Here is a 26,438-nt window from a genome sequence, read left to right on the forward strand (position 1 = left end):
TGGACCATTTGATATGAATTGAGCCAATTAGCCTATTGCATATTTTAACAAAAATAAAATGGAAAGTTGCTAGCTTTAATATCCCCCTTGATAAGTGAGAAACACATTTCTGGGGTTGCAGTAACTGCATAAAGGCATGGGAAGAATTTTTTGTTTTATTTTGGATGTGTGCTTGTTTTTTTTTTTTTTTTTTTGTGCGGCTATAACTCACTTGATAAAGTTATCTATTTCAGTGTTCTCGTCCTTTCCCAAACAAAATATGTGGATTGTACTGGGATCACAAAGCAGCTAAATATTTCTCAGTTTAAAGGACATGTATCAAGTGAAATGTGGTCTGGCCAAGTGTTAAATCTTGACTGGAAATTCAGGGTAGGAGTAAACGTGTGTCTGTTTTTTTCCAGGTTGTACTCTGTTTTGACAGAGTATTTTGGGACCCTACTGTGAATTTATTTGGCCATGTCGGAAGCACGACTGCAAGCAGAGGGGAGTTATTCCTATTCTGGAACCTTTATAAAGGTAAAATAATTTTGACTTCTTGCTGTTAGTCTTGTAAACTAACAGCTGTTCAATTTAACATTTTGAAATGTTCATTTTGATGAACTTCTCAAGCTTAGTCATCAGTTTGCTGACTGTTTACTGCTGTTGTGTTTGCTTAAAATGGTAAATCATGGAAACACAAGTAAATGTTATTTTGTTGTAGTAGAACAAAAGCTTTATGTTGCATCACATGGTATAGCTCATATGTAATTGCTTGTTTAACAGCTCCAATACTCCTGGCACTCGTAGCTGGAGAAGCTGCAGGAATAATGGAAAATATCAGCGATGATGTTATAGTCGGACGTTGTTTGGCCATTCTGAAAGGGATATTTGGAAGCAGTGCAGTTCCACAGGTATGCTATACACGGCTAGCACGGTGCTTGTTGTAATATGTGTCTCCTTCAAAGCTAAGTGTATGATTTGTATTTATTTATCACCTTTAGCCAAAAGAGACCGTTGTCAGCCGCTGGCGTGCTGATCCATGGGCTCGTGGATCCTACTCATATGTAGCAGCAGGTTCCTCTGGGAATGACTATGATTTAATGGCTCAACCAATTACTCCAGGTCCTGCTATTCCTGGAGCACCACAGGTAAGCACAGTTCAACACTTTGGGGGTAATTCCAAGTTGATCGCAGCAGGAATTTTTTTTAGCAGTTGGGAAAAACCATGTGCACTGCAGGGGGGGGGGGGGGGGGCAGATATAACATGTGCAGAGAGAGTTAGATTTGGGTGTGGTGAGTTCAATCTGCAATCTAAATTGCAGTGTAAAAATAAAGCAGCCAGTATTTACCCTGCACAGAAACAAAATAACCCACCCAAATCTAACTCTCTCTGCAAATGTTATATCTGCTCCCCTGCAGTGCACATGGTTTTGCCCAATTGCTAAAAAATTTCCTGCTGCGATCAACTTGGAATTACCCCCTTTGTGTGTGTGGTTCCTATAAGCAGAAATGTGTTTTATCTCTGGAAAAAAAATCTGTCCCCATAAAATTTACTCATAACTATAGTGCTACTTCTTACTTTTAATTCAGAACTGATATATATATATATATATCTCTGTATCTGTGAAGCTGGAATATTCCAGCCTGCAGAACGAAGCCGCAATATTTCTAATCCGCAGTAGAATCAGACAGTTAACAGTCCACAGATCCACTGAGCAAATAAACTTTTTATCTAGTATCAAAGACCAGGCTGACTGTCTAGTACAGGTGGCAAATGTATTGCAGGTGGAGTATATTGTTATGTTGCTCTTGATTCTCCAAGGAAAGTAGTTCAACGTTTTGTACTTTGTACGACTTTCCAAAGATAGGTTGATGCTTACATTATTTCACTCCACTCTTCTAACTTTCTCTCTCTCTCCCTCTCTCTCTCTCTAGATAAGTGATGAGATTTGCTCATGTATTTACCTATTAACATTAACCCTTTTTCCCGTAGCCAATTCCACGCTTGTTCTTTGCTGGGGAGCACACCATCCGAAATTATCCAGCCACTGTTCATGGAGCTCTTCTAAGTGGTCTAAGAGAGGCTGGGCGTATTGCTGATCAGTTCCTTGGTGTCATTTATAATCTACCTCGTCAGACCACCCCTGGGGTTCCTGCACCAGCTATGTAGTCAAATCTAGAAGGACCTTGGATTGCTGACCTCTTTAGACTGGATAACTCCTCTACACCTTGCACACATTTCTGGCTGCAGAAGCGTTTCTTGAAAAGTTACATACCAAGCTGGCCGTCAAGAAGTATTTGATGAATTTTATTACTTCTGCGTATTTTATAACAAGACATTGAATCCTGGTGTTTAAACACTTGTTGGGTGAATCATAATCGGTATTCTCTAGCATTAACAGCTATTTTTTGCATCATGAATTTTGCCTCCTAATGTTTAAATAAACATTATACTGGCGTAGAATAATTTGATTTTTGTTTTTTTATTTTTATTTTAGCAAGTTACATTTACTGTCTCATCAAGTATTTTTATATTAAAGTTATTTATGAAAGATCAACGGAGCTTCATTTTATTTCAAAATTATGACTCGAACAAAAGATGGAACTGTTTCTGAAATGGGACCACACACTATGCAATCTGAACTACTATGTCTGTGGTAGTTTCACTAGACATGTGCAGCAAAGTACGCAGACCATATATGGTCATTGCACCCTGTGCAAACTTTACTTAATAGTTATCTTGCTGGGCACATTCTGCTCCACTTCCCGTTCTACTTATCTGGTCAGTTCACAGGTACCTATTGCATGTACGTCCCCTCAGAAGCCTTACTAATATCATTGCTAGAGTTTTCATGGCACTGGGAAAACCCCTCAGTCTTCAGGCATTGCTTCTTGTGTTATGTCAGTGACAGCTAAGATTACTTTTTTTCTACAAGCACACTCTGATTGGTTAAAATATATTTTTCTTTGGAGAGAGTTCATTTGGATGCAACGTGTCATTCTGGAACAGCGCATTGTGTTCACCAGCTTTTTAATGTTTCCCTGCACTGCATAAAGGGGCATCATTATTGTGCATGTTAGTAAGAATGTGTTGAACTTGGTGCTTCTGCTATATCAACACTAAACTTGAGAGTGCAGGATCCAGATGTTAGAGTACATGACATACATGTAGAAGCACAAACTGAGGTGCTGCAAGTGTCCTTATAGTGTACCTGATTCAGAGATGGCACTAATGCAATAAAGGTCGCAGCCGCTAATGGAAAATTTATGCAAATGTTACAATTGATGGGCTGCTTGAGGTGCTCACTGGCTGCGGCTCAAATCCGCTGCGGTCTGCAAATAGTTGCACGATCAAGCAGACATCGACCATACCATAGGAAATTAAAGGGACTGCTTAGAGACTGATGTAGTAAAGAAGGGTTTGTGTTCCTGGAACACTGGATAGACTTCTCAGTCAGGCACCATCTTTTTTGTCGCAATGGATTGCACCTGAATGAGGAGGGGGCAGCAGTGCTGGGGGGCAGGATGGTTAGAAGGTTGGAGGAGCTTTGAAACTAGATTTCTAGGGGGAGGGATTAGAAAGAAACTACGGGATCATTAGTGAGTGCAGTAAGGGGGGAGGTATTAAGTATAATGGGGGTGGAGAAAGGGGGAGGGGAAGAACAGCAAAAATTGGAAAATCAGGGAATACTAAAGTAAGAAGGGAAGAGATACCAATGAATAGACAAATAGATAAGGGATTAACTAACCTAAAATGTATGCTTGCAAACGCAAGAAGCCGATCAGGCAAAATGGGGGAATTAGAAATGCTTGTAATGAAGGAATAATACGATATTATAGGTATCACTGAGACATGGTGGGATGATTCCCACAATTGGGTGAGGGTTATACTCTTTTCAGAAGAGACAGGGCTATTAAAAAAGGAGGTGTTGTATGTCTTTATGTTAAACCATTTCTAAAACCATACTTAAAGGAGGGTATTTACGAGGGAACTGGAGATATTATTGAATCATTATGGGTTGAAATTTCTATGGGAAAGAAAAGTACAAAAAAACTTTTAATGGGGGCATGATATAAACCGCCTGATATTAGTGCAACTGAGGAAGCGCAACTCTTGATGCAAATCGAGAAAGCTACAGTGCTGGGGGAGGTCCTAATTATTGGGGACTTCAATTATCCGGACATAAATTGGGCCAACGAATCATGTAATACAGCTAGGGGAAAAAGGTTCTTAAATATGCTAAAGGATAATTACTTGTCGTAAATAGTCAAGGGACCAACCAGATTAGGGACTATATAGATCCTGTTACTAACAACGTGGAGATAATAGCGAATACCGCGGTAGGCGAGACCTTGGGTAACAGTGATCATAATATGATCACATTCAACATTAGCATTCAAATGCAGCACTCTAATGGTACAACTAAGACTCTTCACTTTAAAAAAAAAAACAAGCTAATTTTAACATGCTGAAAAACGTACTAAAGGACATAGATTGATATATAGAGTATTAAATTCAAACCAATGTTGTTTAAACAAAAAAGTTAAGGAAGGGGTGTGGCTTGGCAGGCTAAGGACGAGGACTTGTGCCAGCTGAGCTCCCATTGCTTTAGGTCTAAATAGACCAGTTTTACACTACTGCAGGGTGTATTTGCTGTGCCCCTGACACCCCTGCCTGCTTTGAGATGCTGAGTGAGCGGCCTGTGCCCCGGGACCGTTCCTGGTCCTCCCAGCGGACCCCAGCCTACCTGCTCCTCTGAAGCCGGGAGCTAGATTTCGTGGTGTGGCCAGTACGGGCTTCCGGGAGCCGTGGACCAGAAGTGGAGACCCGGCGGCCGGCGTGGCACTACAGAAGTAGCGCTCACCTGCAGCAGAGACCTGCGCTGCCCGGCTCCCGATCCCCTGGCCAGGGAAGAGAGGTGTCCAGGGGTGGCTGTGTGGAGCTGTGGTCCCCTGGAGGAGCTCCCTGTCTGCAGAAGCGGATCCCGGTGGCCATCTTGGAGGGGGATTCCTTTCCAGCCATCTTGGGGGGAGAGCCTGCTTGGAGCCTAAAGCAGAGCTATATAAGGTCACTGACAGGTCTGTGGCCTATTTGTGCTATCCCTGCAGCCCCTGTTACCTTCCAGTGCAATCTGTCGGGTGGTGCTGCCCACACAGGTGGGTGAGTTCCTTCCATTACATACAGTGTCTGCATCCTATATACCATATTGAGTGACCTCCCATAAAGGAACTGTATTGCACTGCTACTCACCCCTGTTTAAAAGTGTTTTTTGTTTTCTCTAACGTCCTAGTGGATGCTGGGGACTCCGTAAGGACCATGGGGAATAGACGGGCTCCGCAGGAGACATGGGCACTTTAAGAAAGAATTTAGATTCTGGTGTGCTCTGGCTCCTCCCTCTGTGTCCCTCCTCCAGACCTCAGTTTGAATCTGTGCCCGGACGAGCTGGGTGCTGTTTAGTGAGCTCTCCTGAGCTTGCTATAAGAAAGTATTTTGTTAGGTTTTTTTTTATTTTCAGGGAGCTCTGCTGGCAACAGACTCCCTGCATCGTGGGACTGAGGGGAGAGAAGCAGCCCTACTCTCTGCAGATAGGTCCTGCTTCTTAGGCTACTGGACACCATTATCTCCAGAGGGATCGTACACAGTATCTCACCCTTTGTCGTCCGATCCCGGAGCCACGCCGCCGCCCCCCTCGCAGAGCCGGAAGACAGAAGCCGGGTGAAAGAAGCAAGAAGACTTCGAAATCGGCGGCAGAAGACTCCAGTCTTTACTGAGGTAGCGCACAGCACTGCAGCTGTGCGCCATTGCTCCCACACTACACCCATATACTCCGGTCACTGTAAGGGCGCAGGGGGAGCACCCTGGGCAGCAATTAGAGACCTCTTTGGCAAAAGTTTGCATATATACAGTTGGGCACTGTATATATGTATGAGCCCCCGCCAAATATTGTACATGAAAGCGGGACAGAAGCCCGCCGTCGAGGGGGCGGGGCTTCTTCCTCAGCACTCACCAGCGCCATGTTTTTTCTCCACAGCACCGCTGAGCGGAAGCTCCCCAGCCTCTCCCCTGCAGTTACACGGTAGAAGAGGGTAAAAAGAGAGGGTGGGCACATAATTAGGCGCAAAAATCAATATAAACAGCAGCTACTGGGTTAACATTACGTTACTGTGTTATTCCTGGGTTAATAGCGCTGGGGTGTGTGCTGGCATACTCTCTCTCTGTCTCTCCAAAGGGCCTTATGAGGGAATTGTCTTCAGATGAGCATTCCCTGAGTGTGTGGTGTGTCGGTACGTGTGTGTCGACATGTCTGAGGTAAAAGGCTCCCCTAAGGAGGAGATGGAGCAAATATGTGTGTGAGAGGGTGTCTCCGTCGACAATGCCGACACCTGTATGGATATGTGTAATTAAGTGCTAAGGTGAATTTATTGCACAAAAGATTAGAGAACAGACAGGGAATCTACCCATGTCTGTCCCTATGTCGCAGACCTTCAGAGTCTCTCAATGCTCACTATCCAAAATAATAGACACTGATATCGACACGGAGTCTGACTCCAGTGTCGACTACGATAATGCAAAGTTACAGCCAAAATGGCAGAAAAGTATTAAATATATGATTATTGTAATAAGAGATGATTTGCATATCACTGATGACTCATCTGTCCCTGACACAAGGGTACACATGTTAAGGGGAAGAAAGCTGAGGTAAATTTCCCTCCTCTCATGAAGAAAAAGGGCGGGAATCTCCAGACAAGTGACTGCAGTTTCCCACAAAGAATTCTCAGGGAGTATCCTTTCCCCACTAGGGCCAGGATACGATGGGAATCTTTTCCTAGGGTGTCACGTTTGCCCAAAAGGTAGCCCTGACTTAACAGCTATTCTCAGGGATCCTGCAGATAGCGTGCACATTCTGGTACACTACTCAGACCGGCGATTGTGTCGGCGCGGGTTTATAGCGCTGTGGCAGCGTGGACAGGTACCTTATCAGCAGAGATTGAGACCCTAGTATGTGTATATATATATATATATATATATATATATATATAGAGATATATATATAGAGATATATATATATAGAGATATATATATATATAGAGATATATATAGAGATATATATATTAAAGATGCTGTCTTAAGATATATATATATATATATATATATATATATATATATATATATAAAACATGCCCAAAGAGACATGAGTCTACTGGGTCCTAGAGTCAAAGCTATGTCGATTTCGGCTTGACGTGTCCTGTAGAATATGCAATGGACAGATGATGCCGACTTAAGAGGCATATGGAAGGCTGGGGATTGTGTGGAGAAGGGTTCTCGGGCCTGGTCTCCACAGCTATAGCTGGTAATTCTGATATTTTGCCTTATATTCCTGCACAGCCTAGGAAAGCACGAGATTATCAAATGCAGCCTTTCGAACAAAGAAACAAGAAAGTCCGAGGTGCGTCCTTTCTTGCCAGAGGCGGGGGCAGAGGAAAGAAGCTGCACAACACAGCTAGTTCCCAGGAACAGAAGTCCAGCCCGGCCTCTACAAAATCCACCGCATGTCGCTGGGGCTCCACAGCCGGAGCTAGGCCCGGTGGGGGCACGCCTTCATAAGTTCAGCCACAAGTGGGTTTGCTCCCTGTTAGATCCCTGGGCAATAGATATTGTGTCTCAGGGATACAAGCTGGACTTTGAGGAGATGCCCCCTCACCGACGGCCCTGCCGGCTTCCCCCCACGAGAGGGAAACAGTGTTAACTGCAATTCACAAATTGTATCTTCAACAGGTGGTGGTCAAGGTTCCCCTCCTTCAACAAGGAGGGGGTTATTGTTCCACCATGTTGTAGTCCCGAAACAAGACGGTTCGGTCAGACCCATGTTGAATTAAAAATCCCTGAACATATACCTGAAAAGGTTCAAGATGGAATCGCTAAGAGCGGTCATTGCAAGCCTGAAAGGGGGAGATTTTATGGTGACTCTGGACATAAAGGATGCATACCTTCATGTCCCCATTTATCCACCTCATCAGGCGTACCTAAGATTTGCGGTACAGGATTGTCATTACCAATTTCAGACGTTTCAGTTTTGGCTCTCCACGGCCCCGAGAATATTCACCAAGGTAATGGCGGAAATGATGGTGCTCCTGCGGAAGCAAGGTGTCACTATTATCACGTACTTGGACGATCTCCTCATAAAAGCGAGATCAAGAGAGCAGTTGCTGAACAGCGTATCACTTTCTCTGGAAGTGTAATGGCAACACGGCTGGATTCTATATATTCCAAAGTCGCAGTTGGTTCCTACAGCTCATCTGCCTCTCCTAGGCATGATACTAGACACAGACCAGAAAAGGGTTTATCTCCCGATAGAGAGAGCTCAGGAGCTCATTACACTGGTCGGGAATCTATTAAAACCAAAACAGGTGTCAGTGCATCACTGCACTCGAGTCCTGGGAAGGATGGTAGCTTCATACGAGGCCATTCCCTTCGGCAAGTTCCATGCGAGGACCTTCCAATGGGACTTACTGGAAAAGTGGTCCGGATCACATCTTCAGATGCATCGGTTAATCACCCTATCCCCCAGGGCCAGGGTGTCTCTCCTGTGGTGGCAGCAGAGTGCTCACCTTCTCGAAGGTCGCAGATTCGGCATTCAGGACTGGGTCCTGGTGACCACGGATGCAAGCCTCCGAGGGTGGGGGGCAGTCACACGGAAGAAATTTCCAACAACATCCTGGAACTAAGGGCCATATACAACGCCCTACGTCAAGCGGAGTCCCTACTTCGCGACCAACCGGTTCTGATTCAGTCAGACAACATCACCGCAGTGGCTCATGTAAACCGCCAAGGCGGCGAAAGGAGCAGGGTGGCGATGGTAGAAGCCACCAGAATTCTTCGCTGGGCGGAGAATCACGTAAGCGCACTGTCAGCAGTGTTCATTCCGGGAGTGGACAACTGGGAAGCAGACTTCCTCAGCAGGCACGACCTCCACCCGGGAGAGTGGGGACTTCATCAAGAAGTCTTCACGCAGATTGCAAGTCGGTGGGAACTGCCACAGGTGGACATGATAGCATCCCGCCTCAACAAAAAGCTGCAGAGATATTGCGCCAGGTCAAGAGACCCTCAGGCGATAGCTGTGGACGCACTGGTGACACCGTGGGTGTTCCAGTCGGTCTATGTATTTCCTCCTCTTCCTCTCATACCCAAGGTGCTGAGAATCATAAGAAAAAGAGCAGTGAGAACAATACTCATTGTTCCGGATTGGCCAAGAAGGACTTGGTATCCAGATCTGCAAGAAATGCTCACAGAGGACCCGTGGCCTCTGCCTCTAAGACAGGACTTGTGCAACAGGGGCACTGTCTGTTCCAAGACTTACCGCGGCTGCGTTTGACGGCATGGCGTTTGAACGCCGGATCCTAGCAGAAAAAGGCATTCCGGATGAGGTCATTCCTATGCTGATAGAGGCTAGGAAGGATGTGACGGCTCAACATTATCACCGTATATGGCGAAAATATGTGGCTTGGTGTGAGGCCAGGAATGCCCCTACGGAGGAATTCCAGCTGGGCCGTTTCCTTCACTTCCTACAGTCGGGAGTGACTTTGGGCCTTTAATTGGGTTCCATTAAGGTTCAGATTTCGGCCTTATCCATTTTCTTTCAAAAAGAACTGGCTTCTCTGCCTGAAGTTCAGACGTTTGTAAAGGGAGTGCTGCAGATTCAGCCCCCTTTTGTGCCTCCAGTGGCACCTTGGGATCTTAACGTGGTGTTGAGTTTCCTGAAATCACACTGGTTTGAACCACTCAAAACTGTGGAAGTAAAATATCTCACGTGGAAGGTGGTCATGCTATTAGCCTTGGCTTCGGCTAGGCGTGTGTCAGAATTTGCGGCTTTGTCACATAAAAGCCCTTATCTGGTTTTCCATGCGGATAGAGCAGAATTGCGGACCCGCCCACAATTTCTGCCGAAAGTGGTTTCATCCTTTCATATAAACCAACCTATTGTGGTGCCTGTGGCTACTACTGACTTGAAGGATTTCGAGTCACTGGATGTGGTCGGGGCTTTGAAGGTTTATGTAGCCAGAACGGCTAAGGTCAGGAAAACAGAATCTTTGTTTATCCTGTATGCTTCCAACAAGCTTGGGGCGCCTGCTTCAAAGCAAACTATTGCTCGCTGGATCTGTAACACGATTCAGCAGGCTCATTCTGCGGCTGGGTTGCCGCTGCCTAAATCAGTTAAGGCCCATTCCACAAGGAAGGTGGGCTCTTCTTGGGCGGCTGCCCGAGGGGTCTCGGCATTACAGCTTTGCTGAGCGGCTACTTGGTCAGGTTCAAACACCTTTGCAAAGTCTACAAGTTTGATACCCTGGCTGAGGAGGACCTTGTGTTTGCTCATTCGGTGCTGCAGAGTCATCCGCACTCTCCCGCCCGTTTGGGAGCTTTGGTATAATCCCCATGGTCCTTATGGAGTCCCCAGCATCCACTAGGACGTTAGAGAAAATAAGATTTGGTGTGGCTGGTATGAGTCTTGCCCTGGATTCCCAAAATCCTTTCCTTGTACTGTCAGCTCTTCCGGGCACAGTTTCTCTAACTGAGGTCTGGAGGAGGGACATAGAGGGAGGAGCCAGAGCACACCATAATTTAAATTCTTTCTTAAAGTGCCTATGTCTCCTGCGGAGCCCGTCTATTCCCCATGGTCCTTACGGAGTCCCCAGCATCCACTACGGACTACGAGAAATAGATTTACCGGTAAGTAAAATCTTATTTTTTTTCTTCTTTTATTTATATATGTGCAGACTATCCTCATCTGCACCACTTCTACATTGCATCTATCCACCCTGTTCTCACCCTATTCTGTAAAACCTATAACAGATTACTGGAATGGAATAAATGAGCCTGGCTCTCCCTCTTGTGGGCCGTTGGGATAATTACATGATCGTAACCTTAATTGACTGGGATCCTACCAGGGCTGTGATTTCTGTAGCTTCACACCTCCCTCACATGGTGCACACTCACAACTGGGTTTTCTGTTCTCAATAACGGATCACCAGCTTCCCTACTGGACACCTTGAATGGTGATGGACGGTGGCGTTGCCAAGGAGCAGCATCAATCCGCTCCAATGACAACCTCTGTGGCTGACTCCACCGACATGGCCGCCTTACTAGCACAATTGCGTTCTCTCCCGACTCGCCAGGATTTTCAACAAGATTTGTAGTCACTGGAGAAACGAATTCAAGACTCTATCCAGTCCAGAATTTTGCCGTACAAGCTGATTTAACACAGGTGGGAGATAGAGTGGAGACGCTGGAAGTACGTACAGATGGTATTGAATCCAAAATCGCATATCTGCATGACCTGATATCGCGTCACTCCCGCTCTCTCAGGAACGCTGCATGCAGACTCACGGATATGGATGACAGGGGTCGTCGAAACAATCTCCGAGTTAAATGCATCCCTGAAGACGTACCGCCCCAAGGCATCATAGCCGCTTTAACGAAGATATTCAAAGAGATACTGGTCGCCTCTGCAGACTCACAAATTCTTTTTGACAGGGCCCATTGAGCTCGCTGCCCGAGGCCCCCCCCCCTCTGAGAGACCTCACAACGTCATCTATCGGTTACACTATTTTCATAAAAAAAGATATACGAAGATCTAGACAGGTATCAACCATAGACTTAAATGGCAGGTTTTCCAAGACCATCATGGCACATTCTGCAACAGAGGTCCCTCCAGAAACGGAAGATTAAATTTTGGTGGGACTTCCCACTAAGTATCCAGGTGACACAGGAAGGTGCCCGCATCACCTTACAGGAATATGAAGACGTTCCTCAATTCTGTAAGACTGTTGGTCTACCGGAGATTAATTTACCAAATTGGCTAGATCCCCTTACACCCCCTTCAGCCCAACCGCAGAGAGAGGCCTGGAAGAAAACGGGCCACTCCCGAAGACTTTCCAGAACCAACCAGACTGGGGTGTCACGTGAGGATACTTGACTTGTCTAAGTTCTTCTCCTTTGACTGCATATTCATATCCGTATGAGCCATATAGACGGTTACCTGTTTACTAATATGTTTATTGACCTCTTCCTTAATGGTTTGACCACCACATAGGAATCTGGTGGCCGTGCTGAAGGCTACTGTAAATCAGTGCTAATATTATTGTTGATTATTTTGAGTACTGGTTAGGTTGCATTAGCCCCCATTACAAACGTACCCTTCTGCCTGTTGAAATGGCTGTTCGAATATAGGGGGTCATTCTGAACTGATCGCTCGCTGCAGTTCTTTGCAGCGCAGCGATCAGGTCAGAACTTCGCATGCGCCGGCGCATGGCTGACGTTGCCTAGTGATCGCCTCTGCTTGATTGACAGGTAGAGGTGGTCGATGGGTGGGAGGGGGCGGCACAGCGTTTTGTGGGTGCGGTCCGGCCAACGAAGGCATGGCCGGACCGTGCGGGGGGCAGGCCGCAGCGGCTGCGTGATGGGCAACGACGAGTAGCTCCCAGCCAGCACACAAAAGCTGCACTGGCTGGGAGCTACTCCTGAAGTACAAAAGCATCGCCGCTGTGCGATCATTTTGCACTTCTGCGACGGGGCAGGGAATGACATGTGGGGTGGGCTGGCCCTGTGCTGGGTCCCCCCCCCCCCCCCCCCCGCATGTCTGTGTTCCTGATCGTAGCTGTGCTAAACTTAGCACAGCTGTGGTCAAGTCGGAATCACCCCCATAGTCTGCTTTTATTTTTCAAAGTTCTTAAGATGTTACGTAGGGGTACCACACTCACTACTCCCCTCTTGCCCCGGCTCTGCTGTAAATTTCTGTGACTGTGGGCCATTTTTAGATGCCCATGGCTCTACATGCAGAGCGAGCGCTGTCTGTTCTAATGTTCTATGTGATGTGTAGCAACTAAAAAGTTTCAATGTGTATCAATTAACGAATAATGGTGAAAAATAAAAAATAATAAAAAACAATAATGAAAAAATAATAATAAATGAAAAAAATGAAAATAAAAATAACAATAAAAATAAAATAAAAATAAAAATTAAAAAAATAAAAAGAAGGGGTTAGGGAAGGAGAACAGTGCAATGTTTACAGCTCCTTTGGAGCTTTTTGGAGTTTTTTGACACTAATTCAGGAAAGGAAAAAACAGTCTCTTAATAGAAGACTATCCCTATCTTACCCTGTTGTTTTCTTCTTTTTTTGCGGAGGTCGTAACCGGGAGTGGCTTCCGGTAAAGTTGGTGGTGTTTGAAGAAAACTCCGCAAAAAAAGGAGCTGTAAACATTGCACTGTTCTCCTTCCCTAACCCCTTCTTATTATTTTTTTAATTTTTATTTTTATTTTATTTTTATTGTTATTTTTATTTTCATTTTTTTCATTTATTATTATTTTTTCATTATTGTTTTTTATTATTTTTTATTTTTCACCATTATTCGTTAATTGATACACATTGAAACTTTTTAGTTGCTACACATCACATAGAACATTAGAACAGACAGCGCTCGGTCCAAGAAAAAATCCAAATAACTCACCTCTAAATAACCTGAGCAGCTTCATATCACAGCGCAGCCAACTATACAACCCTTTTCTCTACATGCAGAGCGTTCTTGTTCTGTATTAACAATGTTGATATTTTTGCTATACGTTTGATGACTACAACAGGTCGGATTATCTGTTTACTCTGTTTGCATTACTTGCTTACACATGTCCAGACCTACGTTTGCTTGTTTTTGTTTCACTTCTGTGTTTTCCTTATCCTCCCCTCCCTCCTCTTTTCCATTCAGGTACTGTCGACGATATCACCAGCTATGGGCCCATTTTGGGACAGGAGCTATATCCATATAATGGTGTCACTCACATTATACAACAATGGCGAAGTTGAAAATCTGGTCTTTGAACATCCCTGAGAAGAGATCGCGTTTAATGCACACATTACACACGGAGAGAGCAGAAGTGGTGTTTCTACAAGAAACATTTTAAGAAGGGGGCATCGCCAGGTCTCCGCTCCCGTAATTTCCCTGTAGGCTTTTTTAATGACTGTTCGGGCACAAAATCGAGAGGGACAGCTATCTTATTCGCTAAACACCTTAGGATCAGTGATATAACGGAAAGAGCGATAGGAGATGGAAGAGGGTTGATGATTAAAGCCACAGCAAATCAACAGGTGTTTACTTTTGTTAATCTTTAGTTCCCTAACCAGAACCAGATACAGTTTTCAGGCGTAGTCTGGATCCATCGTGGATTGTATATAGGGTGTCTTGATAGTGGGTGGGGATTTTAATTGAACACTAGAACCAGCGATTGATTCCTCAGCTGCTACTTCTAGGATATCGCTGAAACAAGCTAAGCATTTTAAGTAGATCTTACACGATTTCCAATTAGTAGATTCATGGCGTCTCCTCCAACCTGCCAACAGGGACTTCACCTTCTATTCGAACCCCCACAACTCATATTCTCATATTGACTATCTCTGTGTGAGCCACAGACACTTGGATATGTTAGATGCTACCATTGGCCAAATCGTAGTCTCAGACCATTTCCCTATTACGCTTACGCTATCTTTACGTAGTTCACTACCGGCACAGTGGCAATGGCGGTTTAATGAGCAGCTACTCCGGGACCCCGACTGCCGCACCTAACAAGAGATGGCTATAGATGAGTATATTTTGCTAAACACTACAGATGACTGTTCACCGGTCGGTAACCATTTGGGAAGCCCATAAGTGTGTTTTAAGGGGTAAATGCATTCAGATTGGTGCGTATATTAAAAAGAAATAGAACGAGTGCCGTTTAGCTCTGCTGTCCAAAATACAGACATTGGAACAAACACATAAAGCTTCTCTCACACACGATACACTAGTGGAACTTCAAAAGGCACATGCTTCTTTAAATAAATTACTTGATGATGGTACCCGTCGCGCATTCAGATGGTGCCGTCATAAATATCACAGATGGGGAAATAAGCCAGGGAAGTTACTAGTTCGGGCACTCAGAGCACAGAGGTATCTTACATTTATAATGAAATTGAAAGACTCTAATGGGAACCTCCATGCCAGGAACAAGGACATAGCTGCCATATTTCACGAATATTATACAGACTTGTATAACCTGACAATACAACGCTAACCTCCAGACCTCGCAGCTCATAAACTAGAGCTAGAGAAATGCTTGCACACAGTCTCTTTACCTAATCTTCCTCTAGAGGTGACCCGGGCGCTAGAAGCCCCTTTTACAGAAACTGAGCTGATTGCAGCCATAGGGACCTCCCACTCTGGCAAAAGCCCAGGACCAGATGGTTTTCCAATAACTTATAAGGCATTTGAAGAGAAACTTGTCCCACTCCTTTTGCGGGCCTGCAATGCAGTCTCAGTGGAGAACCCTTTCTCTAGCCAATTTCTTGGTTCACACATTACGGTGATACCAAAGGGAGAGTAAGGAACCCTCACTCCCGTCTAGCTACAAACCCATCTCATTATTTAACATAGACGTCAAGCTCTACGCCAAACTTCTTGCCAACCGTCTGGGCCCGCTCCTGCCGGAGATTGTTCACCCTGACCAAGTCGACTTTGTGCCGGGTAGAGAAGCAAGAGACAACACCATCAGGGTGTTTATCTTAATAGCACATGCTCAAGCTAATAACTCCCCAATGATGCTTCTCTCTACTGATGCCGAGAAAGCATTTGACCGCGTAGACTGGGCCTTTATGGAGGCAATATTGCGGAAACTAGGTGACATGTTCCTTCAAAAAGTGCTTGCACTCTATCGGTGTCCAACGGCACAGTTTAGGGTTAATGGGACCCTCTCTGATCCAATAAAAATATCAAACGGAACCAGGCAGGGATGTCTGCTCTCGCCCCTGCTGTTTGTCTTGGGCTCGGAAGCCCTAGCACGGTCGATCAGACAGAATCCCACCATTTCGGGCCTGCAGGTCAGAAATGTAGACCACCGCTTCGCCATATTTGCGGATGACCTGCTTCAATCCGGACAAACCCGACGACCTCCCTCCCAAATCTTATGAATAATTTAACCAATTTAGAAAGCTATCCAATTTCAGAAACAATTTTACCAAATGATAAAGCTAAATATTTATCTTATATAAAACCCTTTATGAGGTCTAAGAACACTGTACGCTATTTACGTATGGAGTACCGTAAGGGTACGCTCGTTGCGTAACGATCGCTTAGCCGTGGTCGAGACGCTCAAGCGTCACGTTCGCTCACGGCCGAGGGATCACAGGCAGGCACGCTATTGGCTGCCGACTAACGTAATGATTCGCTATAGCGTAGCGGACGCTCGGGACCACGAGGAGATCACCAGCGGCGCTGACGCTCACAATGTTAAACCTTTAAATCTAAACCAAAAACAATGTAATATGCTGTAAAACCTTAGTGTAGAGATAGGGTGTAGATGCAACACAGTGTAACCTTATTAACCTAAAAGCTGTTTGAGCGTCACCGACGCTCTGTGAATACTTAACACTATAAGAAATACACAGATACCGTGCTTAGGGTCCAACGCCTAATATATATATTATGGATGTTATACTTGCAAAAGAATTAATACAATACAAGTCATACACTACAATATAACATAGACTACCTAACCAGATAACTACACAGGAAATACAATACTATTATGTTTAAGAGAGTACGAGAGAAAGAGAAGAAGAGAGAGAGAGAGAGATATGGCCCATAACATCAAGAAAGACAATATGATTGCGGAGAAAACTTACGCACAAAGGAAACGATCGCATGCGCCTCTGGACATCCAGCTCCCGATTTTCAGCAATGATAACCGTTGAAGAGTGAGAGCTGGATGTGATCGGCTTGTCTATTTATGCCCCACACACAATACAATTCAATGGTCCCTACAATCTCATTGTTCATTGGACACAGGAATTCCTCCTCGCATTATAACAAAAGGTCATAGGTTGATTCATACAGGTGGGCCGTGACTATTTCCAACAGCTCAGGTGGGAGGGAAACTGGGTTTCCCGCCGCATGGATAAGTAAGTGCAAATACAGTAAATGTTCATAAACTTCTTATGTCCATAACTATTCGCACGAGCGATTAATCCGCTTCAAACCAACACCGGAATATTGCTAATTAAATACTCTTCCGATGGGTACTAAACACCACTGTATTACTCCTGTCTGACCCTTCGTATCAAACAAAGGGGGATTTCTCTGTTCATGAACATTCTATATTAACCAAACTTTCAGAATCTATCAAAGGGACCATGATCTACAAAATACATTATATAGTGGAAATATGTAACGATTGGGTCGCACGCTACGAACACATGAACTCTACCGTAAATGCACATACCGCGCACCCGCGGGTGCCCGCAACAGCGAGTATGCGCACGCACGGGAGAGCTCACGCATGCGCAGCGCAGACCTGTGTGAGGTGCAAATATGGCAGTGTGCATAGAGATATTTTTCTGACTTTGACAGTCCACCCTTTGGCAGTCAACAATAACTGCCACTTCCTAAAACATTTCAAAACGAGAAAAATATATGTCAGGGGTTAATACATTTACATGGTTGGGTAGGGGAGGAGAGGAGAAGGTAGGAAAAGGGTATGACCTAGTGTGATAGCAGAAGCATGTGTGTATGAATCCGTGCTTGGGGGTCATGTATCATCGTGCCGTACGTGTTTTAAATCAAGCTTCGAGGTATTGCGAAGTATACATTTGAATTCCTTCTTATCCCGTAGTACGGGTCTGTGGATGGGCTGTCAAACTTTACCGAGCTCTTTTCGGATTTTGAACAAAATGGGGAGCACATTTTAGTTGATGATACATGAATGGGGGAATATGTGATTGCTGGTATCTGTGCCTGTATTCCCTATACTATGTGTGTAATTACCTGAAGGTTGTAGAGATGAAGAAAAGACATAATTACGGTAAATGCAGTGGTATTCTATGTCAGGTAAATGAACATTTGTCGGTTGAAGTCTTGTTCGGTGTCTGTTGAATGCAGTCTTCTTTGTGCTTTTGCCCATAAGGTGCGAGCAAAAGCTTTGTCAATGTCCATAGATTTACAAAAGTGTTGGGCTAGCGTAATTTTAAAATTTCTAGGGAAACTGGGGATCTATGGCAAAGTTCATCAAAAATCTGTGTATCAGGTTGTCAAAACTTCTTCTTTAATCCATCCGTTGTCTGTATATCGGCTCATCAAATTCCTTGTCCAAGTGGGTCTTTTTACCTTGGGGAAAACGGAAAAACAGGTGAAAGAAACGGACCGTAGAAATCGCATTTTCATCACATCATTGTTTCTACATTTGGGTCATAAATCAAATCCATTGGAATTACAGTTTCCTCACTCCTTAAACTCATCACCCTGGTACTTCGTTTGCACTTCGTTAAAGCCTGTCCGCATCTAAATATCATGCCAATCGTTATGATAACACCTAAGATACATAGGAGAAACTTCCCTACATCCATTATGACTCCTTGAGCCCATTCTCCTAAACCAGAGAACCAATTTCGCGGGTTCAACCATGTCACCCAACCAGTCAGCTCATTACTCACAGCAGCAAGGGTGAGATTGTGTCTCCTGCGAAATTCCCACTTCAGTTGGAGAATATCGTCCATCTTTTGGTCTATGACCTCGACCGGGTCCTCTGTACTATTTGTAATATATGTGCAACATTTCACGCCGTACTGCGTTGCCAGTGTGACACAATATCCACCTGTCACTGCCGTGAGATAATTGAGAATCATTCTATGCTGAACTAGTTCTGTTTTATAAGCTTGAAGTTCTCTTCCAGTATACCTAAACGTGTCATCATACATTTCTGTGATATTGTCTAACAAATTTGCGAGCGCAGATATGTATTTATAATTCAACACTCCTCTGGCAGTGCGAGTGAAATCTAACGCGATTAGAACCTGAATCCCGGTGGATTCATGGATCATGTCAGAGGCCGGATGCTCTGTTCTTTCTATCAGGTGCCGTTTAACTACGTGCTCGTAATGGGTGTGAGTATAAGGAGCTTGGGCAACACGGTGTATATCCTTCATTTTGGCATGTGATACAGTCATTACTTCAGGCAGTACTTTTCCAATATAACACAATCCTTCAGAGTTTGGGGCAAGCCACTTATACGCCTTCCTCCCGCATATGAAATATGCATCATCGGGGAGAACATATGGGACGGAGTAGGACATAACCATATTACACATCTTCCATGTGAAATCTCCTAACCCTAATTCTCCCATCTGTCTAGTACACGTATCAGCTTGTACGATATGTGCACAGTATCCTGGTGATACCTCTCCAACTCTCGTAATCCTATTCCCTAGGGTATACCTATATCGGAAAGATTTTCCTCTACTGGCTATGTGGCGTACAAGCTCTGTATCTGTAGGCATTCTATCTGCTCTATATGAAAAGGTCATGGTTTGGTTACTCCATGACACTTCCCAATTTCCCGGCTTTCGGGGATTGGAAATGTTAAAACATATGAGGGATCTATCCACATGATATTGGTGGAGCTTCAAACTAGGAGGACTGGAGATATTAAACCTCCTGTCCACCGGCCTCCCACCACTTAGCTCAAGTACCTCCCCTATCGTTAAAGGAAATGGTACTAGTCCTGATTTGCTATGACCTTGAGGTACTTGAGAGCATACCCAACAATCTGTTTGATTTAACACACTACCCACTAAGGAGTGATAGTCACTCAAGGGATGCCGGTCCATGTGGATATTAAAACTGGATTGGCATTTCTTGATGCACCCATCCTCAACTATGTTGTCACAGAGCCTACAGATACAGTTTTCTTCAGCTAACAATCCTTCACAATTCCTTCTATGGTCAATGCTATCGGATCGTTTTCTGATACTCGCCTTTGCTTGTTGATTATGTTGTTCTCGGAAAACTACGCCTCCATCTCTGTCATCAGAACCCATTCCAGAACCTCTCTCGACCTCCATGGTATTCTCGCCGGAACAGACTGCTCTGGTCAACATCATGGTCAACAGGAAAATCCGGATCACAGTCTCTTGGGGCAAGTCCATCTTATAGGAGGAAACGAAGAAAAATGAGAAGGGGGAAAAATAATTTGAGGGAGGGGGGATGGGAAGTGGAGAAAAACAATAAAAGGGAACAGGGAATCGACAACTGCTTTTGATCTTGTGATTCTCAATGCTCAGGTGCCGCCTCAGTCCTCCTGGAACAGACACTCCAGTGATACAACTTCCTCTACCGTCTGTTCCTTATCACGGGACCTCTCTGGATCGGCAACCTTCTTACAATGGGACGAATGAACCCAAGTCTCTCTCTCGGCAACTTTCAATGCTGTAGTGCTAGTCAATAAGACTTGGTATGGTCCTTCCCATCTGTCAATAAGGCAACCTGAGCGTAGAAAATTCCGTATCATTACATAATCCCCAGGTTCAATGTCATGACAATTACTATCTGGTAAATCAGGAATCACTAACTTCAAATTATCATTTTGATTCCTTAGCTGTTTACTCATGTTAATCAAGTACTTTACAGTCACTTCATTGTTACACTTCAAATCATCCTGAGGGTTAATCATAACATGCGGTTGTCGACCAAACAAGATTTCAAAGGGAGACAGATTAAGAGGGGACCTGGGAGTGGTTCTGATGCTATACAGTACAATGGGTAGAGCTTCTGGCCATGTCAATCCTGTCTCTGCCATAACTTTGCTCAGTTTATTTTTAATAGTGCTGTTCACTCTTTCTACCTTCGCACTCGCCTGTGGACGGTATGGAGTGTGCAGCTTGCTATCAATTCCCATCAACTTACACATTCCTTGAAAGACATCACCTGTAAAATGGGTACCCCTATCACTTTCAATTATTCTAGGGATCCCATACCTACATACAAATTCCTGCACAATTTTCTTAGCAGTAAACATGGCGGTATTTGTGGCCGCAGGAAATGCTTCGACCCAATTTGAGAAAACATCTATACAAACAAGTATATATTTCAAATTTCGACAAGGGGGTAATTGAATGAAGTCAATCTGTATTACCTGGAAAGGGCCGCCTGCAGGTGGGATATGAGATGGTTCTGTTGGTATTGTTTTTCCGATGTTCTTTCTCAAACAGGTAAGGCATGACATTGCTCTCTTACCTGCATGAGATGAAAATCCTGGGGCGCACCAATATGCTCTTACCAACTTGCACATTCCCTCCTTGCCCAGATGAGTCAGCCCGTGAGCTGCCTCAGCTAAACATGGGAGATATGCTCTGGGGGCCACCGGTTTACCTTGTCCATCCGTCCAGAGTCCTGAGGACTCCTGGCCATATCCCTTTGCCTTCCAGACTGCCTTTTCCTGTGTGGAACACAAATTTTGCATCTCACACAACTTTTGTGTGTTGATGGTATTAAATACCATCAGTTGTGTGGTGTCTGTCTGTCTGGGGGTACCAGCTGCTAACTTAGCTGCTTCGTCTGCTCGGCTGTTACCAAGTGATACTGGGTCTTGGCTATATGTGTGTGCTTTACACTTGATAACAGCCACTCTGTCGGGTTCCTGTATCGCTGTTAGAAGCCTTTTGATGTGAGCTGCATGCGCTATCGGTGTACCAGCTGCCGTCATGAAATTTCTGAGGCGCCATAGGGCTCCGAAATCATGGACTACCCTGAATGCGTATCTAGAGTCGGTGTAGATATTGGCTGATTTGCCCTTAGCCAATTCACATGCTCTGGTTAGGGCGACCAGTTCAGCAACCTGGGCTGAGTGAGGTGGGCCTAGCGGTTCCGCTTCTATGGTGCCTTGGTCATCTACGACTGCGTATCCAGTACACAAGTCTCCCGAGTCTGACTGTCTGTGACAACTACCATCCCTGTAGAAAGTTAGATCTACATCTTCCAGTGGATTGTCACTGATGTCAGGCCTTGCGGTAAAATTTTGGGTCAAATATTCCATACAATCATGTGTGTCTTCCTTTGTGTTAAATTCTCCTTCCCCACCATTCTCATCCTCCACCCTTTGTGCCTGTACAGGCACACCTGGGAGATATGTTGCAGGATTTAATGCACTGCATCTCCTTATGGTGATGTTTACGGGGGCCATTAGTGCCAATTCCCATCTTGTAAACCGCGTTGATGAGACGTGCCTGGTTTGGGCAGAATTTAGCAAGGCTGACACTGCATGTGGTGTATGAATTGTGAGGTTGTGACCTAGCACTACATCTTCGCTTTTCATTACTAGCAATGCTATCGCAGCAACGCTTCGCAAGCATGTGGGGAGGGATCGCGCTACCGTGTCTAGCTGAGCGCTGTAGTATGCTACCGGCCTGCTGGCATCACCGTGCTTTTGGGTTAAGACGCCTGCCGCGCAACCAGCACTTTCTGTTCCGTACAGCTCAAAGGGTTTCCCATAGTCTGGCATACCTAATGCTGGTGCCTGCGTTAGGCACTGTTTAAGTCTCTCAAATGCCATCTCGGACTCATCTGTATGCAAAATCCGATCAGGTTTGTTTGAGGAGATCATCTCCTGCAAAGGTAACGCTAGAATGGAAAACCCTGGGATCCAGTTACGGCAATACCCACACATTCCTAAAAATGTTCTGATCTGTTGCTGGGTTTGTGGCAGAGTCATGTCTCTAATTGCTTGAATTCTATCAGCGGTCAGGTGTCTCAGTCCTTGTGTTAGACAGTGTCCCAAATATTTTGCCTTAGTTTGGCATAATTGCAACTTGTCTTTGGAAACCTTGTGTCCTGTGTCTGAAAGATGAAACAGGAGCTGTTTCGTATCCTTCAGGGATGCTTCCAATGAATCAGAACACAGTAGTAAATCATCCACGTACTGTATTAATACTGATCCACTCTCTGGTTGGAAAGACTGTAAACAATCATGCAAAGCCTGGGAAAAGATACTTGGACTGTCTATGAAACCTTGTGGTAATCGAGTCCATGTGTATTGGACTCCTCTGTATGTGAATGCAAACAAGTATTGGCTGTCAGGGTGCAGAGGTACCGAAAAGAAAGCGGAGCAGAGGTCAATAACAGTGAAAAATTTCGCAGTGGGAGGGATTTGCATAAGGATGACAGCTGGATTTGGCACTACGGGGAACTGACTCTCAACTATTTTGTTAATCCCCCTTAGATCCTGCACTAGCCGGTAACCGCTCCCCCCACTCTTTTTAACAGGGAAGATGGGACTATTGGCAGTGCTGGACGTTCTTACCAGAATGCCCTGTTGTAGCAAGCGCTCTATTACGGGATAAACTCCTAACTCCACCTCTGGCTTCAGAGGGTACTGTGGGATTTTTGGAGCTATCCTACCATCTTTTACTTGTACAACTACCGGAGCTACGTTTGCCATTAATCCAGTGTCCTGTCCATCTTTAGTCCAAAGTGACTCTGGTATCTGGGATGTCATTTCTTCTACTTGGGATGGAGTCCTATTTGTCATAATGGTATGTGACATTAATTTTGACGGGGAGTCTAACATGTCTCGCACTTCCTGAGCGTGATTCTCAGGTATGTCCAAGAATACACCTTCAGGAGTACAATAAATGACGCACCCCATTTTGCACAATAAGTCTCTTCCCAGGAGATTAGTCGGTGCCGATGCAGCTAGCAAAAAGGAATGCTTGGTATGTAACGGCCCTACTGTAATCTCGGCTGGTTTGCTAACAGGGTAGTGCTGGACTACTCCCGTTACCCCTATGGCTGGAATTGTCTTACCAGTGGTTCTCATGCCCACTGTCGAATTTATCACTGATTTGGCCGCCCCTGTATCTACAAGAAAGTTTAATGATTTACCAGCTACATTGATTGCAATTTCTGGTTCACTTCCAAGATTTGCAATCAATTTTACTGGCTGCAGATTACAGGTATGGCCACACCCCTATTGGGTATGGTGACCTCCCTGAATCCCGCTGGCAGCAACTGCTTGTGAAGGGGTTAAATGGGAACTACCAGTGGCTTGCCAGTCTCTGTTCGGGGGGTATCTTTTTGTTTCCCCTGTATGTGGCTCATAACTCCGTCTTTGCGGACCCTGCTCCCAATGTCGTGTGTCGTGTCGTTGTCTAGGGGGTTGATATGAGTTTTGTGAATTTTTCACTCTACAGTCTCGTGCCATGTGTCCCTGTCTATGACATGAAAAACAAGTTACCATATTTGACTTACCCACAGGGTTTGGTGATTTATACAAAGGCTGCCTTGTGGTCAGGGCCTGTATACTTACGGCCATTAACTTATCACCTTGGGACTCCCTGTGTCGGGTGATATTCCGGTCGTGATCAATAGCAGCCTCTCTCAAAGTAGCCACCGACAGACCTCGCCAACATGGTTGCGTGGTCTGTACTCTTGTCTTTAATGTCTCTTTTAACCCATCCATTAGTACAGATACTGCTACTTCTCGATGGTTTATGTTTGTTTTAATGTCCTCTATACCTGTGTACTTTGCCATTTCTAGTAATGCCCTGTGAAAATATTCTGCAGCAGTTTCTGACTCTTTCTGTCTAATGGAGAAAATCTTGTTCCACTTAACTACCGCTGGGAAATACTCCTTTAACTGTAAACTTATTCTTTTTACGTTGTCTTTGTTGTACACATCTGTAAGAGGTACATCCTGATCTAATCCACAGTCAGCCAAAAATTGAGCTGCGTCGACATTTGAGGGTAAACATGCCCTCAGCAATACCTGCCAGTCTTTGTTATTGGGCTCTAAAGTGTTCCCTAGGTCTCTGATGTATTTCTGGCTGGCAACTAAGTCTTTCCTAGGGTCAGGGAACTCAGACACTATGGTTCTTAATTCCATTCGGGAAAATGGGCTGTACATGGCAATGTTCCTAACAGGTGTGATTCCTGTCGTGTCAGTTTTCCCATTTGGCACTGCTATTACCCTAACAGGATTAAGTTTACTAACATCACTCTGTGTAGGTTCTACAGCCTGTGGTGAAATGGTTTCAGCATAGTGTATGGTGCCGTACTTACCTGTAGATACGACCTCACCTATCCCTCCGCTAGGGGCTTTTGTTACTAATCTCGTGGGTGGAGCCGTGCCTACTGTTGTCTCTGCTATGGTGGCTGCTAGAGAGAGCGCCGATATTGTTGCCGATTCGTCCTCTTGATCACACTCCTGGGGAAAGTTCAAAACAGGGTACAACTTGCACGGGTTAATACTTGCATTAGTTAACTTATTAACATTTACACAGTTGCTAAGTGTTTGTTTGTTACACCCTAATGCGTCATTCTCCGCAACCAATTTCTCTCCCGATATGTATGGTGGCGGCGGGGCTGTCGCTATCAATTTCTTGATAGGATTAGATCCCGCCGCCAGAGCCAATCCTCTCTGTATTTCACCCTCCTGTTGCCATAACTGTAAATAATCATAATGTTGGATTCGTCTCTTTGTTGATTTAATGAGACATATCCTCCTCCTTAAATTTTGCAACACTTCTGATCTAAAGCTACCTACTCTTGGGAATTTCTCCCCGTCATGCACTGTCATTCTCTCCCATTCATCACATAAAACCTCTGTATGTGAGCCATATTTTTCACACATTACGTACCTTGCCGACCCGACTGGTCGGTTTACTGAATCAACCCGAACCGAGGTTGATCGCCCCCTTCCTGAACAATTGGCCCCCATAACTTGCAGGCGTTGCTTTCACCACCTCTGACCTTATTTCAGGGTCTTCAGCGAACCCTTACAAAAACCAAAATGTTCACGATAGGCTGACGGTGGCGGTTTACCGAGTACCCCACTCACTCGCCCACGCCGACCAATACGACCCACACACTGCCTTAGTGCTGGCGTACTCGACCCAGGGCCCCTATGAACCTCTATTTACTGGAACATGCGAGGGATATCCGCAGAACACTTACTCTTTCCAGTAACTATTGGTTGTTGGACAATTCCTGAGTGACCAGCGAACTTCCCTTCAGAAAATAAAAAATTACACAAATCACATCAGAGTGTACAAATAGTTTTATGACCGGGATCGTACACAAATGGTACTGGTCAGATTAACTAATGTACACAATTACGTGCGGTACAATCGTTCAGCACATAAGCAACTAATCTTATGTGCTGAGCGACCAGTGGAATCGAAAATTTCGGCTGCGAATTCCTTCAGCCAGAGCTTTATTGGCCTATATGGGTTTTGCACCAACCCCCTGGGTTGTGCCCTTTTCTCTTTTATGGCAGACTTCTTAGTCTGCTGTACCTGGACCTCCCGGTCTGTAGTATGACCTCCTGGTCTACTATTCTCTACTGCTCAAATTTTATGTTTAACCAGAGATGCCTCCCTAGCCACCATGCACGTCACTTACATGTATGTACCTCTGCGAGAACTCGACTTCTTGTGGTTCAACCTGTAAGATTGTATAAACTTATATATACAAAACACTCACCACACGTACACTTTTGCTTCTATTTCTATTTCTGCGCAGAAATTTTCTTTAGACCAGATGTGTTGTGAATTTGGAGAAGGATCTGTTAATCTAAATTTCGGATTTAAAATAGATTTGCGCTATTTATCGCCTGA

General features: G+C 44.9%; 1 protein-coding gene across 4 annotated transcripts in view; it reads left to right on the forward strand.

The window, feature by feature from the left end:
- The window catches only part of KDM1A (lysine demethylase 1A), a 111,276-nt gene extending 108,830 nt beyond the window's left edge, over positions 1–2,446 (forward strand). For all 4 annotated transcript variants that reach the window (XM_063954187.1, XM_063954186.1, XM_063954185.1 and 1 more), the window contains exons 16-19: positions 402–516; positions 763–890; positions 981–1,127; positions 1,973–2,446. In XM_063954187.1, coding sequence (XP_063810257.1) covers positions 402–516; positions 763–890; positions 981–1,127; positions 1,973–2,149 — 567 coding nt within the window. In that variant the 3' untranslated portion in view covers positions 2,150–2,446. The remainder of the gene's footprint in view (positions 1–401; positions 517–762; positions 891–980; positions 1,128–1,972) is intronic.
- Positions 2,447–26,438: the final 23,992 nt, after the last annotated feature.

This window comes from Pseudophryne corroboree, chromosome 2 (genome assembly GCF_028390025.1).
Source record: "Pseudophryne corroboree isolate aPseCor3 chromosome 2, aPseCor3.hap2, whole genome shotgun sequence".
NCBI classification, from domain to species: Eukaryota; Metazoa; Chordata; class Amphibia; order Anura; family Myobatrachidae; genus Pseudophryne; species Pseudophryne corroboree.